The sequence below is a fragment of the Eubalaena glacialis genome, chromosome 8 (assembly GCF_028564815.1).
Source record: "Eubalaena glacialis isolate mEubGla1 chromosome 8, mEubGla1.1.hap2.+ XY, whole genome shotgun sequence".
In the NCBI taxonomy this organism is placed as follows: Eukaryota; Metazoa; Chordata; class Mammalia; order Artiodactyla; family Balaenidae; genus Eubalaena; species Eubalaena glacialis.
Window position 1 is genome coordinate 62,029,668 of NC_083723.1, and position 16,970 is coordinate 62,046,637.

At 38.8% G+C, this 16,970-nt stretch overlaps 1 protein-coding gene across 1 annotated transcript in view; it reads right to left on the reverse strand.

Moving 5' to 3' along the window:
- SCIN (scinderin) overlaps nt 1-16,970 on the reverse strand; it is an 81,465-nt gene that overhangs the window by 22,750 nt on the left and 41,745 nt on the right. The window contains exons 5-10 of the mRNA XM_061197743.1: nt 12,435-12,527; nt 10,121-10,253; nt 9,630-9,718; nt 8,591-8,806; nt 6,279-6,400; nt 130-220 (exon numbers count right to left, since the gene is read on the reverse strand). Coding sequence (XP_061053726.1) covers nt 130-220; nt 6,279-6,400; nt 8,591-8,806; nt 9,630-9,718; nt 10,121-10,253; nt 12,435-12,527 — 744 coding nt within the window. The remainder of the gene's footprint in view (nt 1-129; nt 221-6,278; nt 6,401-8,590; nt 8,807-9,629; nt 9,719-10,120; nt 10,254-12,434; nt 12,528-16,970) is intronic.

The window sequence follows — 16,970 nt, forward strand, 5'->3', positions numbered from 1 at the left end:
CTAAAATGAAAAAAAGATAATATTTAGAAAGTGTCAAATTCCCATCCCAACTTGGGAAAAGGGTTTTAACTAGACACTGGGCTAAGAAAACTTTAACTTGTATAAGTTTTGGGGTAAAAATATCCCAACCTGCACAGCCTGTCCTCCAAGGGATCTATCCAACTGAACGGTCAGGAAGGCGGAGGTCGTCAGCTCATCCCTCGTGGCATTTGCTCCTTGCCTGGAGGAACCAAAGTAAAATAAATTAGCTTATATTTAAGTTTTAAGATCTTCTAATGTAGGCATTTCAAGCAGAAACTTAAGTTATTATGAAAGATCAAGAAGAAACCAGCTGCTTTGACATGATAAAGCCATAGAAGCTATTGTTTTTTTAAAGTACTTAACTAACATTGAGCCATGAACTATCCCATGTATTGTTTAGAACTACATATGGTAGGTATCTTTTTTATTTATTTTATTTTTTTTTTATTTTTAAATTAATTAATTTATTTATTTTTGGCTGTGTTGGGTCTTCGTTTCTGTGCGAGGGCTCTCTCTAGTTGTGGCAAGCGGGGGCCACTCTTCATCGCGGTGCGCGGGCCTCTCACCATCGCGGCCTCTCTTGTTGCGGAGCACAGGCTCCAGACGCGCAGGCTCAGTAATTGTGGCTCACGGGCCCAGTTGCTCCGCGGCATGTGGGATCTTCCCAGACCAGGGCTCGAACCCGTGTCCCCTGCATTGGCAGGCAGATTCTCAACCACTGCGCCACCAGGGAAGCCCATGGTAGGTATCTTTAATCTCCATTTCATAGGTCCATTTTTAGTTCCATAATTACTTCGCTAAGTAGTCAATTCTGTCTGATTTCAAGTTGGAGGTGCCTATTTTGGGAAACCATCTTCACAGTGAAAATAATCCATTTGAGTAGAATACAAGCCAAATCTATTAGGCTGGATATTAGAAGTACTTTATCTTTCCATGAATATTTGGTGATCATAGTAACAAATGTGTGGACCCAGAAAAATCAAGAAAATAATCATCAGAAGTAGGCAATGGTGAAGCCCCATTTTGTCATTCTAGCAATTCTTTAAAGGAATTTTTAATAAAACCGTACAAGAAGCTAAACTACCAGTGACCCAGACAAGGATCAATTAATCGGGTCTTCCCTGGTGGTCCAGTGCTAAAGAATCCGTCTTCCAATGCAGGGGACACAGGTGCGATCCCTGGTCGGGGAACTGGGATCCCACATGCCACGGGGCAACTAAGCCCGTGCGCTACAACTACTGAGCTCGCGCCTCAACGAGACAGCCCACATGCCACAAACTACAGAGCTCATGCGCCCTGGAGCCGGCGCGCCACAACTAGAGGGAGAAATCCTGCACACCGCAACTAGAGAGAAGCCCACGTGCTGCAACGAAGACCCAACACAGCCAAAAAAAAAAGAGTCAATGAATCAATTCATCCAGTTCATTTGCAACTTCTCTTTCTAGGGTAGCTTGTGGCTATAACTCCAATCACTGGCTTAACTTATATAGCAACCTCTGGGAGATCTGCTTGTTTGATGACTTTGTGGGAGGGAAAAGCCAGTGAAAGCACTGAGCATTGTTTGGAGCCAATCCTCCTATCTTTATGTGACTAGGGGTTAGCAGGAAGAACACTAATCCTGGAACTGGATTTTGAAAATTAATTATATCCTTTCTTCTGAAGGTCTGAGAGTGAGCTACCTGTTCCATACACAGAACAGATTAACAATAGCCTCCCAACCTGGGCAACACACACAGACACACCCCCCAAAACACAGAATTGAGGGAGCACGTCTCATTTATCTCAGAATATTTCATTGCACCAACAGAGTCAAGCGATTGATATAAAAATGTTCTACAGTGGGGTGCAAAAAAAGGAAGGATATGCTTATGTCAGGCATATGTTTAAAAAAATAAAAAATGCTTTTCATTACAAAGGCACCCATAAAGATACAGTCTTTTAATGCTAATAGCCTAAATTTTCCATGAGCTTATCATGCTAGCAAACACTTCCGGGAGCCACTGGGAGCACCGGCTGGGGAGTAACACAGAGCTGAGGAAACAGCAGGGTCTGTTATCGCCTGTCCTTCCTTCCTCACATCTGCAACTTCTTGGATGTTTCTTCATTTCCTTTTTTTTCTGCAGGAAAAAAATTCAACTAACTAATAGACTACATCACCAAACTTTTGTCACCATTTTACTATTTTTTTTCCTGGAGTATTTCAACCAGCAAAACTGAAAACCCTCACCAAACTTTTGCCATCTGACACTCTTAATAAATATTTCACTGTTCATCTCGAGCCCTTCTTCCTCTTCCTGTCAAAGTGACTCATGCTTCCATCCACACAGATTCAAACCAATTTGCTTTATTGATCTATGACCCAGGAGGTCAAGGACTCCACTGCAATAAAGATATAATAAAGTTGCTCTTTGCCTCTAATTTTGAAATCCTGTGCCTAGAAGGAAAAAAAGCAATCTACTTTGATATGATTTCTTCTTTATAAATCTGTGGTGCTTGTTACTCATTAAAAATAAATGCTGCATGAAAATAGAATTTACTGCTTCAAGAGACTCATCATCGCCACTGTTCAAAGTTTGTTCAATTTCAACTACTTGACATTTCAGAGAAAAGAGCACTGCTGAAATTATTTTTCTCCTATCATTTTAGAATATAAGTGGTTTCAGAAATAAAGAGACAAAGTGATTTAATTCTAGTCTGTCACCTTCAACTCTGCTTCTTGGATTTAACCTATTTACATACCTGCATGGAAATTATCACATAAACTGGAAACCTGTTTAATTTGAAAGCTAGTCTTCAAGAGGCATTTTCTAAATGCCTCTTTGCTACCTTTATGGAAGTTTTCAAAGTTCTGCAAACCATACAATATTAACAAACTGACATATTTAACATCCATGATATTAAATGACAAAAACTCACAAGAGGACACAAGCGTCTAACTTACAGTCTTGATATCTCAAAAAGTCATACATTCTCATCACAGAAACCTTGAACACATCAAAATGAAAAAAGAAAACTAAATGACCCCCTCCCCCAGCCCCAGTCCTAGCCCAAAGGTCATGACTATTAAAAATGTGACATGTTTTCATCTTCTTTTTCTCTTTGATTTCTTTACAGTAAGGACCAAACTTGTCCTCCTCCTGAGTTCCTTATCTCAGCGAATAAAACACTACACACCTGTGCACAGACCAGAAATCTGGGGCCACCCTTGACTCAGTCATCTTCTCTGTTCCCCATAACCAGTCATTCAGATGTCAACTCCTTAACACTTTGCACACTTGCTCATCCTTTCCCTCCCTTACACTGAGCTCTGGCCATATTATCATTCAGTTGGATTATTGCAATAAATTCCAAATGGCCTCTCTGCCAACAATCTCCCACCGGTCCATTCTTTAGGTGTTAACCAGAATAATTTCTCTAAGATGGAAACCAATCATGTCACTCCCCTGTGCGAACTCTTTGACTGGCTCCCAATGCCCTGAAAATAAAGTTCATCTTCCCCAGGATAGTTACAAGGTCATTCACCATTTGTCTCCTTCTAATTTCTCTGGTTTTATCTTTTGCTCCTTAACTTTGCTCTAGCCATACATCATTACTAACCGAGGAGAGCACGATTTTCCCTGCATTGCTTGGAACAACTTCCCTATTTGCTTGCTTCCATCATTCCCATTTTTGCTCCCACTTCGATGTCACTTCTAAGAGCCCTTCACCAATAGTCTAGGAGTGAGCTTGAGTGTCTGTCCCTAATTCCCCAAAGATCACTCAGCTTGGTTTTATCTTAAACCCTTCATATTTCATTGAAATGCCTGATAATCATCTTTCTCTCTTTAAAGTATAAATTCTTGGGCAAGGTTTTTTTTTTTTTTTTCCCACCACTGTATCTTTAGTATCTAGCTCAGTGCTTGGCACATAGAAAGCGCTCTATGAATACTTTCGTAGGATTGAAGAAATAGCTACTGCATTTAAAATTTACGACCTGATTTAATCTGTTTTAGTTATATCCACATAGTTATTGATATGGATTACAAACTGCTAATTCCTCAAAACATTCTCTTGAATTACTTATTTAGTCTTTCTTCTTTGATCTGAGTGCTACAATTATATTTTTTACATACCAAAAAGAATTAAGAGGAAGACCAAGAAACAGAATGTAAAAGAAAAGCTGACTCAGAACAATAAATTTATCCCTACAAATGCCACGCTTTGCACACACTCTTCTGAATTAAAATTTTAGAAAAGGAAATTGCAAAATAAGGACACAGCTTCTACCCAGGTATAGCTGCACACAGGCCTCAAAGAGAGCTGCAGATCAAGGTATGAAATGTTGCTTCACCAGTTACAAAAGTTGTGACCTTGGGTTAAATTACTTAATCTGCCTAAGTCCTCCTTCCTTTTTTATCTTTACCTTTCACTTGAAAATAATCTGGTTGTGAGGAAGAAAGATAATATATGGAAACATCTAGCACTTTGCTGGCACAAGCATCCTGCTCAAAAAAATGGTTACTATGAAGATGGCATCTTAAACATAGAGCTAAATAGCTAAATACATTCATCTTTGACAGGATATGACGTGACTGTGGAGTCAGAAATGTCCCTGGACACAGTGGTTCTCATTAATGCCACGGTGTACATTAGAATCTCAGGAGTCCTACCACCACCTTTATTTGGTATAAAGTGGGGGCCAGGCGTTTGGATTTGTGAAAAACTGTCCAGGTTAGTATGTGCAGCTAGTGTTGGGAACCACTGCCTAAGGCAGCGCCTGTCAATCATTAAAGTGCATACGAATCATCCTGAGATCTTGTTAAAATGCAGGTTCTGCTTTAGTGGGTCAAAGATGGGGCCTGACATTTTTCTAACCAGCTCCCTAGTGATGCCCATGCTTTTGGTTCACAGACCACCCTTTGGGTACCAAGAACTATGGGATAGGGATAATCATCTCATCTCCTTTACTTGGTTAAGCTCAAGGCACTGGCCAGTATAAGTGTTAAGTGGTCACACGGTGTGGACAGATGTCTCTGTCATCTGGTGGGACGCTGACCAGAGAGAAATGTCATGATATCAGCAGACACCTGAGTCTGCATACATTCAATATGTTCCCTGAAGATTGCCATCACCATGTAGGCAAAGGCAGGATCCTGCTTCACCCTTGCGCCTTTGGCCTACACCTCTCAGCTTTAAGATTTTTTTTTTTTTAAAGTATTTATTTATTTATTTATGGCTGTGTTGGGTCTTCGCTTCTGTGAAAGGGCTTTCTCTAGTTGTGGCAAGCGGGGGCCACTCTTCATCGCGGTGCGCAGGCCTCTCACTGTCGCGGCCTCTCTTGTTGCGGAGCACAGGCTCCAGACGCGCAGGCTCAGTAATCGTGGCTCACGGGCCCAGCTGCTCCACGGCACGTGGGATCTTCCCAGACCAGGGCTCCAACCCACGTCCCCTGCATTGGCAGGCAGATTCTCAACCACTGCGCCACCAGGGAAGCCCCTTTAAGATCTTTTTTGAAAATTCTTTTCTTTTTCTCAGTCTTCTCAGAAATATTCTACTTTTCCTGATTTCACTTAAAAAAAAGTTTGAGAATCCCACATTGCATGATTTGTCGCAGAATCCCTGTCCCTTTGGAATAGTCCAGCATGCTATGTGTACTTCACTTACTTGGTTGGACACTCCCCATGGGCATTGACTCTCCCTAAGTAAACTTAACCTTCAATTAACTCAAGTCATTATGCGAAAACCATACGAGATATGGATGCAATGGCATTTTTCTTCATTACTGCTATGAATTTCATGAGGACAAAGAATAAGGATGCATCAATTTGAGGTCTCTGGAGTATGAAATAGAATCATAAATTATACACATGCCTTAGAGGATTTGCATCATTGAAATGTTGCAGCTCCAATCAAGATGGGCTCTGTGAATTTTAACAGCAAGAAGACATGGTACCTGATGCCAGTTGGAGTGTTAGCTTGCATAGGAGATGAGTTATTCAACTGCATATCCACTAAAGGAACACTACCCTTGGGCTATCAGAACTTTTCTCCTAGATTAGAAAGGATGACACTTATCTAACCCCTCCTGCTTGTGGACAGCAGCTGCAGAATACAGTCAAAATCATATCGAAAGAATACTACTTGCATGTTATACAAACCTCACGGGCGTATTTATAGGATAATTCTACCCCCTACTGCATGGAATTTAATGAAATTTAACTTGGGAGCAAAATGTGGCCTCTACGGAACTTGAGATCTTATGCAAGAGGGAGACTTACCAGGTGTAGATAATCTGTCCTCTGGGATAAGTGTAGAGTATAATGTAGCAGTCACCACCATAGAATTCACCATACGAGTTTCGGTCAATTTCGATCCTACCATTGTTTTCTACACGCCAAATCTAAGAGTAATGAAATATGTGTACCAAAATCAAAATTTTCTTGATCTAATGATAGTTCTCAGAGGTTTAAAAAACATTTTGGTTTAGATCTGTCATCAAGCAACTTTTAAATTACTTTTCTAACTAGTTTACAAATTAAGCAACAGGAAGAAATTTTTATCAATTTGGCAATTTGGTTATTGACTTTTTAAGTGCTTATAGTTCTTTGGTACCCTTCACAGTACTTAGCTCAGTTCTGAGCCTGTTGATTAATAAATACATATTGTTTGATCGATTAGTGAAAATAACATGACACTCTAGTGGAATAACAAACTGAAATATTCTGCTCAGAAATACATCTCTTAACTTACATAAAATTTTTCATCAGTTGGGAAGTAATTTTTTTTAAATTTCTTTTTCCCTGTGTTTTAAGCCATGAGACTATTGTTTTCCCAGGTAAGAGTGGCAGACTGTGACCAAATAATAAAAATACCAATGGCATGACTTCTATTTTCAAAAGCCGCCATCTAGGCATGAGACTGATTAAGATAAAAGCAGGCAGAACTAGTTATTTTCTACTTCCTTATCCTTGTCACAGATTAAAGACACTTTTAATTAAGGATTAAAAGTTGGAGAGATGAGACTTGTAAATGAAACGGGAAAGGAACACTTGAGTGAGAGACTGCAGGCACTGTGCACGAGCACCGTCCTGCCTGGGTCCTGGGGAGGCTCAGGATGGTCCCTTTGCTTTGAAATAAGGAGATGAGCAAGTGCAGAAGAGCAGTGCAGAGTTTTCAGAGAGCAGCCTTCCCACGCCATCCCAGAGGAACAATGGCAGCATGGCCTGGCTAAACCCAAAAACCTAGAGGAAGCCCTGGATGTTAATATCCCTGGGGTGGCATGGGAGGGCATCTCAGAGATGCTGTGCCCTAACGTGGAGACTGCAGCTGGGACACACTTGGTGCTGGGAGCCATGTTTGCCACGGGGTCTGCTGGCTGTGTTGAGCTCCAGAAAAGGATGTCTGAGCAGGAGACAGACCCAGCCCCAGAAGCTAATACCCCTCTGACAGCGATCATGGTCAGGGGCGGGGGGGGGGGCACTTCTCCCTTTGCAGTTCCCACAACCCCTGCACAGCTTAGATGCACACTTCATGTCTTTGAAAAGAGAAAAAACTCTTAAATCTTTTTACTATATACTTTGGTCCAAGCATTGTGATAAGCCCTGGGAATAGAGAGATAAATTATTCAATTCCCTCCCTCAAGGAACTGACAAGAGGTCTGGGAGGAGAAACCTGTAAGTAAATGAACAATTCTGTGGTACTTATATGATAAATTCTATGAAGAATATTACTTATGGCTTGAGCACAGAGAAAGGTCATTGCAGTGTGGAGGGAAGGCTTCTCGGAAGAGGTGCAGCTTGTGACTTAACGGAGTTACAAAGGAGGAATGGGAATGTTAGCCAGATGGCAGAGGGGAAGAGTGCTCAAGGCTGTGGAAGGCTGAGGTGCAGACAGCAAGGGTCAATCACGGAGGTCCGGGAGGCCCACCTGAGGATGGACGTTCCCAGGAAGGCTGTGGAGAGCCACCAACATATTCTAGAATGGAAGTGACATTATCCAATTTCCCTTAAGTTAGATGACCCAACAGCAGATTAAATGTCAAGAGATTTTAGTTAGGGAGAATTCTTAGGAGGGTTTTAACAATTTTTGTCCAAAAATAGCAATAACCAACAAACTCAATTTGAATGCTCTAAAAATATCTGTGATTTTGGCACATGACACATGGCCAATTTGCCTTTGTGAATGCCTCTACAGTGCAAGGGAAGGACAAACTTATGTAGTGGGTGCTTTTGGAGCAATGCGCCCTCACTGGACAATCCCAGTTCCAAGGGCAGGAGCATTTCTGGACCAGGAAACAAGATGGAGATGGCTGGGTTCCATAGAGGCCTCTAAGGTGATAATTAAGTGATCTTGCACAAATCACCTAACTTCTTAGAATCTCAGCACACACACCGTAAACTAGGAATGAAGGCCAGACAACAGCTCTTCCAGCTTTGAACTCCCTGGTTTAATATACAGTCTTCAACCATTTTTATTAATAATAAAAATTCACAATTTACAAAGTTTGTAGTTTCCTGAAGTTATATTTCCACATATCTTGCCATAAATGGGCTTGACAAGGACAAACAAATGAACAAAAACATGTAAATACCTCCACTTTGCCGGAACCATCATCCACCATATTATGCTGGGCTGCCATTTGTGGAGAACTGTGTAATTTTGAGGCATCAAATGGAATTTGTTTTATTTGAGCCACTTTCTCTGTGACATATACTTTCCCAAAGCCATCACTCTGATCTTTATCTCTCCAGTCCTTAAAGAACTGTTTGAAGATTGGTGTTTCACCTCCTTCTGGAAGAACTTGAATCTGAAATTTAAAAAATAATAATAATTATAAACAGAAAAATAAGAGACCAAGGAAGAACATTAATCTAGTAGTGGAGAAAAAACCTGAGGAAATGCAAAGATGATCCTCTTTTTTGTGATGACAGATGTAAACTTAGAAGCTGGGATCCTTAATTGAATGCAAAAGGGAAGGTTATCAAATACGAAGCTAAAACAGTGCAACCTGGCTTTTTTTTTTCTTACAGCTAAAGTAATTGCCACTGAATCTGGATGTTTGAGAGAAGAATAAAGTTATTTCGTATGTTACCATTACAGTCAAATAAGTTTGACTGTTTTCCTACACTAGGTTCATAAGATGTCTGTGACCTGAAAGAAATGATTTCATTGTGTTACTTGTGCCAGGACATAAAAATGAAGAGAAAAGATGAGGCTGAGCGATTCAGAAAAGAAAAGCAACTATCCAGTGTCTATGTTGATCTCCATGAAGGCAAATATTCTCTGGGCATTAGTCCATGTCTATACAAATTGCTCTAAGGAATAACTGATAAATGCTCTCAGTTAATTCAATTGTGGTTGATCATCTTGACTTAAAGGCTATGGAGGAAGTGGATGTGTTCTTATTCTCATCACAAAGTCCCGTGGAAGGTCTGATCTCCAATTTCTGCAAAATTCCATCCTCCATACAGATATAGTTCTAGGGACACACGATACAGCATGGCACACATGTGAGAATGACTTCCGTGCATACGTTATTTTGAACCAAATTCTTTCATGAATTTTGTGGTGATGTCATGAGCTCCCATGTTTAAAAATATTTTTTCTAGCCAGTTCATTTCCACACACACCTGAGTATTAGTAGAATAATGCATTTGTTCTAGGAATTCTTCAGCTGTCTTCATGGCAGCCTTTCTCTCCTGGGGATTAGCATCTCTACCTAACATGCAAGATATATGAAAGAGACAGAATTTCAGAGAAGCAAGGTATTATATGATTAAGAAATATTTGTGCACCAAAAAATAAACATAATTATAATTGAATTTAACTACAACCCTGAAAGAATAGCAAAATTTTCCTAGTATACTAAATATGTTTAACAATATTGTAATGAACACTCTGTATAAAAAAGATTCTTTTTATAGTGCCCAAAGGCTTTCTTTCACTCCATCATCCCTGGTAAATAATGCTGGTAGGAAGAAAATATGGTTTTCATGTCTGCGTTTTACAGATCACGCAGAAAGGTAAGGTTTCTTTAAGTCCGAAAAGATGTTTTATTTACCTTTCCGAAGAAATATATATAAATCTGAAGTACATCAACAATACCAATGGCATTTTTTACCTTTCCATACAAAAATCTGTTTTGCAGCACCGTGGTCCAAAATGAAGCATTCTTCAGAAAGCAGCATCGCCATGGAGAAGGGGTTTTCTTCTGCCACCATGCTCACTTTCATGGAGCCACTGGCATCTGAAACCTAACATGAAAACCATGAGCTTGCTTGGGGATGATTAATATGTTCTAAACTCTTTGATCATGGTGATGGTTGCACGACTCTGTACATGTAATAAAAACCACTGAATTGTACACTTTAAATGGATAAACTTTATAATCCGTAAATTATATCTCAACAAAGCTATTTCAAAGAAAACAAACAAACAAAAAACCCCATGAGCCCAGTTATACCCTTAGAAAGGCTTTTTAAAAGTCCTTTGGGGTAAAAGTATTACTAATAAAAAGTTAAGTTTCAACACAGAAAATAATAATGATAATAATAATGGATAAGGTTTGCTGTGATTTCATATATACTAGGCACCACACAATGAACTTTAACAAGATTATTTAATTTTTATTAATACAACAATCTTTTAAATAGGTAATAACCTTACACTCATTGCACACACACAAAAAGCTGAAGCTTAAACATTCATTCATTCAACATTTACTGAGTACTATCATATGCCAGACACTGTGCTAAGGAAGGCAGTGATACATTACAGTTTATGCTTACAGATTTTTTTCAATATGGGGCCTGTAATTTACCTCAATTTATTTAAATACTTTGTGTAAATTATCAAAGTAAATATCATCTGTCACAAATAAAATTGTGTCACAAGTAAACTTACCTAGACTCTTGAACTTTGTAAATGACTACAGAATATTTTTTTTTTAAGTTGCAGGTGATCTTACAAAATTTACTAGGTTAGAATTCACTGTTTTTCGAAGGCCTGGTAGACTGCAAGGTAATCCACCTGGGCACTTGTTAAATATGCAGATTTGAGGGCCCTACCTAGATCAGTGGTGGGGTTTTGCAGCACTGTGGCAGGGCTTGAATTCTGTATTTTTAGAAATCGCCCTAGGTGACTCTGCTTCCCAGCTCTGTTCAGCAATCCCAAATTAAAGTATTTTCAAAAGGACTTTAGAGTTGGATGTATGCAATACATGACAGATCCACTAGAGGGAGCATTGTTTCAGGATTAACATGTTCACATTTAAAAATATTTCCCTTGTCCCATAACGCTATCCAAGAGGGAGACCAGCTTTGTTTGATGATGTGACATAAAAGATATTTGTTAAACTGTTGCAATTGGGTTTTAGAAACAGTAATAAAAAAATAAGCAGCCACAAAGTCTTTAGAATAACAATTTGTGTGGCTTATATTAAAATTATCAGTATTTAGGAGTGGTAACCACATTTTCCTTTGCCATGTAGGAGGAAAAGAATCTACTTCCCCTTCCGTTCTACAAAAAGGAAGTTCTTCTATACAAGTTAGTAACTTGATCTTCATTTAAAATCACAGCGTGTCTGAGCCAGAAGATCCCTTTAATGAGCAGCAAATATAATTCCTTCTCGTAAGAGATGAGGAAACTATTCAGTTCTGCAGGGAGATTAAGGTCTGCTCCAAATCACATGCTTAGAAAGTTACAAGGGGAGGGAATGCTTGAAGGATCCCATCTGAACCATCTCCTCAACTGGTACATCTTGTGGATTTTGTTACCCTCACCAGCAATAAAATCATAAAATTGTGGAGTTGGAAGGAACTTGAGTAATCTTCTAATTTAATTTCTCTCTCTTTTTTTTTTTTTCAGATAAGAAAATTAAGACCCAGAATGGCCATGTCTTGCCCAAGGTCACCCAGGCAGTCCTTCCCACAGAGCTGACATGGAACTAAGTCTGCCAACGCCCAGTACAGTTTTTACCCTGTTTCCTTCCAGCTGTATGATTTGATAGCCTTGCGCTCATAACAAAGAAAGCCTCCGTGCTGGCTAAACAGGATATTTTAAATAAGGGGATGATTTTATAGCTTATTAAGATTTTATAAGAAAAAGCTTACAAAGTTTTTTTACTTCATGAAGGAAACATTTTATTGAATGTAATGTGTCAAAACATATTGTTGCAAACGAATACAGCAACAATATATAATTTTATTTAAATCACAGCAAATTATTATTTGCTGTTTTTAATAAAAATTTTAAAAGTAATAGAAAGAGGAATTTAAATAACTATGCTAGAGCAAAGAACGGATTCTGCCCACACATTTCTCTTTGAGGGCAATGAGGAGACTTGCCATCTGTAGCTAAGAGTCCCTCCCAGTACAGGCCTCCCCAGCAGCTTCCAGCCCAGTAAACACAACAGAACTCCCTCACAGTGAACCCACCATGTAGAGTTTAGCCATTTTCCTGTTAGTTATGTCTGCTATAATGTCGTCATCCTCTTCTCCATCCCTAAGCTCCGGCTTTCCCCCTAAAACCTGGAAAAAAAGTGCACAAATAAAAGATAAAGACCTCTCATTAATGGTGCAAAGTTTAAAAAAAAAAAAAAAGTAAAACAGCTTACATTTCTAAAGTCATAGATTATAAAATATTGGCAATCAAAATGACCAGGCTCAGACATGTCTCACCAGTCATATTAAATGGTCCTTTTACCATGGGTCAAATCAATCAATGGCATTTAGTAAACACTGAGTTTGCTGGTGATGTGAAGGAGAAAGTGAAATCCAAAACTTGAAAGTGTAGGTCTCCGTATTATTGAAAACTAGTAGGAATTAATTAAAATTTGAGTTCTATGTTCAGTTCTACAACAGAATTTCTTCCATGACCTCTGCCTCTAGAAGCAATCTATAGGTTTTATTAATTTATTATCACAAAGACTTGGTCAAAATTACTCTCCGAGGGTAGGGTACTATTATCATTATTGATTTAGACTAGATAAAGTGTAAGTTAACCACACCATGCTTTGTTTCCTGCTGTATTTTTGGCACAGAACAAATGAATGTCGAATGGATGAATGCATTTATTTATTCTTTGCATACCTGATGCAATCCAAAAGTTCAAGTAGAGCATTTGGTAGAAAATACATTTGAATCTGCTTTGAATTTCTGTACACCAAAATCACAAAAAAAAGTCTATAAAGCACCTTAATTAAATCATTTAATTAATTGACATAAATATCATAGGATGTTAAGGACGGGAATCAAATATAAATTTATTAAAAACAATGTGATCTTTATAACAATACATAGATATAAATTCAAGTTTAGAAAATACAAAGAAGCTATTCACTTAGATTCAATAAATATTTAATATACAATGAGATTCCTTGCATAATGCGTTTTATAGTCAGTATTCCTTACAATATATTGTGTGAAAATATATACTGCTGAATACCAGACAACAATAAAAATGTATATAAATTCTAATCCTTGCATGAGCACGCCATAGCCTCGAGTTTAGAAACGCATTAAAGACTTATTTCCTCTCAGAATATGCCCATCATTTTGTTTATACAGTGATCAATGAAACCCTTTAATTACTGACCACACTAAATGATAATAATATAGTTTTTCTTTTTTTACTAAAAGTAGGATCAAGACAAAAATTAAAATACAACCAAAAGTGCTTTTTTTAAAAAACAGTTTTACCTTGGTAGAAATATGTGTAACTTATAAGAGCAGTGAAAGGTCTCATATACCCTTTAGAAATTCTACTTCAACCAAGACAGTAGTTTGGAATCAACAGTTTGGGTTAAGGACATATTTAATACTGGGAAGTCTCCCAGTGGACTAAGTAAGTCTGAGATTTGGAGCATACTCGAACTTTTAACTTTCAGACAATTCCCATATTAGCTAGGGATCTTAATTAGCCTCTCAAAGGACTGTAGCATAGTTGGGAATTGAACCCAGGGTATTTACCAGAAACAGGCTTAACTCCAGAGGTACAAGGAGGCTGTATATTGCCAGGTATCATTTTAAAATTCAGTTCAACAACTAAGCATTTACCAAACACCTCACTGGGATATACAAAAGAGTTTCCAACCACCCTGCACAACGCTTAAAAACTTTACATCCTTCCTAGAAAGAGGAAAATAGTTTAATACGTTCACCTTATCAACTATGCCATACATTTTGATCTTTGAAATAAACTGTAAATACAGCTTTTCTTTTTCTCTACAGGTAGGATAATGCCTAAATTTAAAACACCCATTTTAGGTTTCTCAAGTGATGAGCATTTAGCTCATGTAACCCTTTGTGTATGAAATAACATATACTTTGACAATCTAAAGAGGAAGGCGAAGAGAGAAGCCTTATCTCAGGATGTTCCATGAAAGTTTCATCTATTGTTCTAGCCAAGACCTGCCACTCCAGCTTGGAGCCCCCCCTTTCCTTCAATTATTTTCTATAAATTTCTACTTAAAAGTACCACCATCCTCCAACATGCTCCAAACTTACCTTATCTTTCCACAAAACTGACCATTCTCAATTCTCTGTTTGTGTCAGGGAATCTCTATTCCTCTATTCACCTGGACTTAAGATCATGTCGTCAGTTTTGAATACTTCCTGTCCTCTACTTTGAGTCTCCTAGCCTCTTAGTCATTAAATTCTCCTTCTTTATGATGATGCTTAGAGTCACTGTTTCCTATCTACATTCATCCCCACCCTAATGAAGTTCTTCATCACCCAAGTCACGGCGTATGCCTACTCCTGTCAATTCCCTCCTGCCTTCAGTCCCCCCTCATCTTTTCATCCAGAAAGTTATCCTGTGCAATGGCGGGAAGGCCCATCTTATTTCACTTTACTCCAATGCTTCAAGAATATGACTCCAGAAAAAGATTTATATCTTTTATCTGCAGCAGTGATTCTTAAGGTTCAATGTGCTCAAGCAACATCTGAGTAACTTGATAAAATACAGATTCCCAACTGCCAGCTATTAAGTCAGTGGATCTGGGGTGAAGCCCAGGATTCTGCACTCCAGATGATTCTGAATTGGATGCTTACTGACAGAGCCCCAACTATTCTCTCTGGATTCCAAGGCTCCTCAAGAGGCTGGATGTGACCTACTTGGCATTATTTCCCAGCATCTACCAAGTAGCCTTCTCCAATCAAGCTCATGTTTCCCATGTCCCCTGGGAGCCATGCACTCTCCTTCCCCAGGGCTGTACCTAATACTCTATGTAACTGCTACCTAGGTTGACTGGCTGTGGCAGAAGCAAAACTGAACAATTATTCTTTGGTTGATTCAGTTAATTACAATTAGCACAGTAATAGTTACCACTCATTGGATGTCTACTATGAGTCACACACTGGATCAGGAGCTTTAGACACATGTAATTTAAATCTTATAAGAGCTCCCATTAACCAGATACTGTTATCAATCATCATTTTACAGAAAAGGTCACTGATGCTCAAAGAGGCAAAGCAATTGTTTCACAAAGCTGCTAAGTGTTGAGACTGAGATTCTGGTATAGGTTCCTTTAATGCCATTTCTGTAACTTTTAGAATAATTGGTTGCATACTTTCCTAAATCAAGAGAAACTAGGCAAGTCTTTGAAATGGACAAAAAGATTCTTTCCATGGATGGTGTCTAAAGGACCCTTCTTGTGATCTGATGTTACAGAGGTCTGCACCTTTCCTTCTCTTTGAGTTATTTTTTAATCCAGTAGAAGACTGATAGCAGCAAATGATTTTGCCCACAGAGATGCACAGGAATTTTGTCTGGTGGAGATGAAACTAATTTCTGCCGTGTGGAAGAGGCCAGTTTTGTAGTTACTAGCAAATTCATTTCAACACTGATTGCCCATACCTTTGTCTGTTCTTTGGATCCTCTTTGAACTCATTATAATATCTTAGTTGTTTTATTACTGAATGACTTAAATAACATCTTTGACATGGTTATTTTATATTTGTCTGAGATTCATGATTTTACTTCTTTGAAAACTATCCTTTAACACATAGTACTCCACTTGTCTAAACCACAGATACTGGAATCTGTTTATATATTTATTGCCTTTTACTTTGTTACATGTATTCAGCTAACACTTTTCAAGTCCATTATGTGCCACACTAAGTACTTTAAAAATTTAATGTAACCGATGCTTACGTGTTACTATGTACCAGACACCATTCTAAGCACTTTACATTTATTAAGTCATTTCATCTTCATAACAAGCCTATGAGGTGGCACTGTTATTATCCTATTTTACGCCTTAAGAAACAGACTAAGTAACTTGACCAAGGTCACGCAGCCAGTAAGTGACAAAGTCGGGATTTGAGCTCTGGCTCCAGAGTGTGTGTTCTCAACTAACAGGCTGTGCTGCCTCTTGTAGATACTTCAAAAGATCTTCACTTAACTGTTTAGGCCTTGTCTCTGGAGATAAAGCAGAAGTTTTTTCATAGCAGAGACTGTACAGGGGCCACGTTTATTTCTCCCATTCGGATCAGAACAATGCCAGCAAATACCACAGGTGGCATGCGTCCCGTACACTATGGTTATGGTGCTCTGCCTTCCTCTCCACGTAGCTTTCATCTTTCTCCAAATCCTCTCTGTCTACTCCCCTTTCCTCTTGGTTCTGCCTATGCTGTGGGCATTAAAGGTCAAAAGAGAGAAGTTCTCTCATCATATCAGAGTGCTGTGGGAGCAGGCAGCCCTTAAAGAGAAGATACAACAGGGTGCAACAAACATGAAAGAGCTACCGAAAAACGTAAAATAACAGAGCAACAATACTTCTTTACCCATAAAACTGTCAAAGGTCAGGAGAAAACTGACCGTATCTAGTGTTGGGAAAGATTCAGTATTCTACCAGGCACCCTGGTGAGAAGGAAAATTCTTAAAAGTGATGACCAGTAGGTAACAGAAACCTTAAAAGCATGCCTATCATTTAATCCAATTATTCTATTCTAGTAGTTTATTCTAAAGAA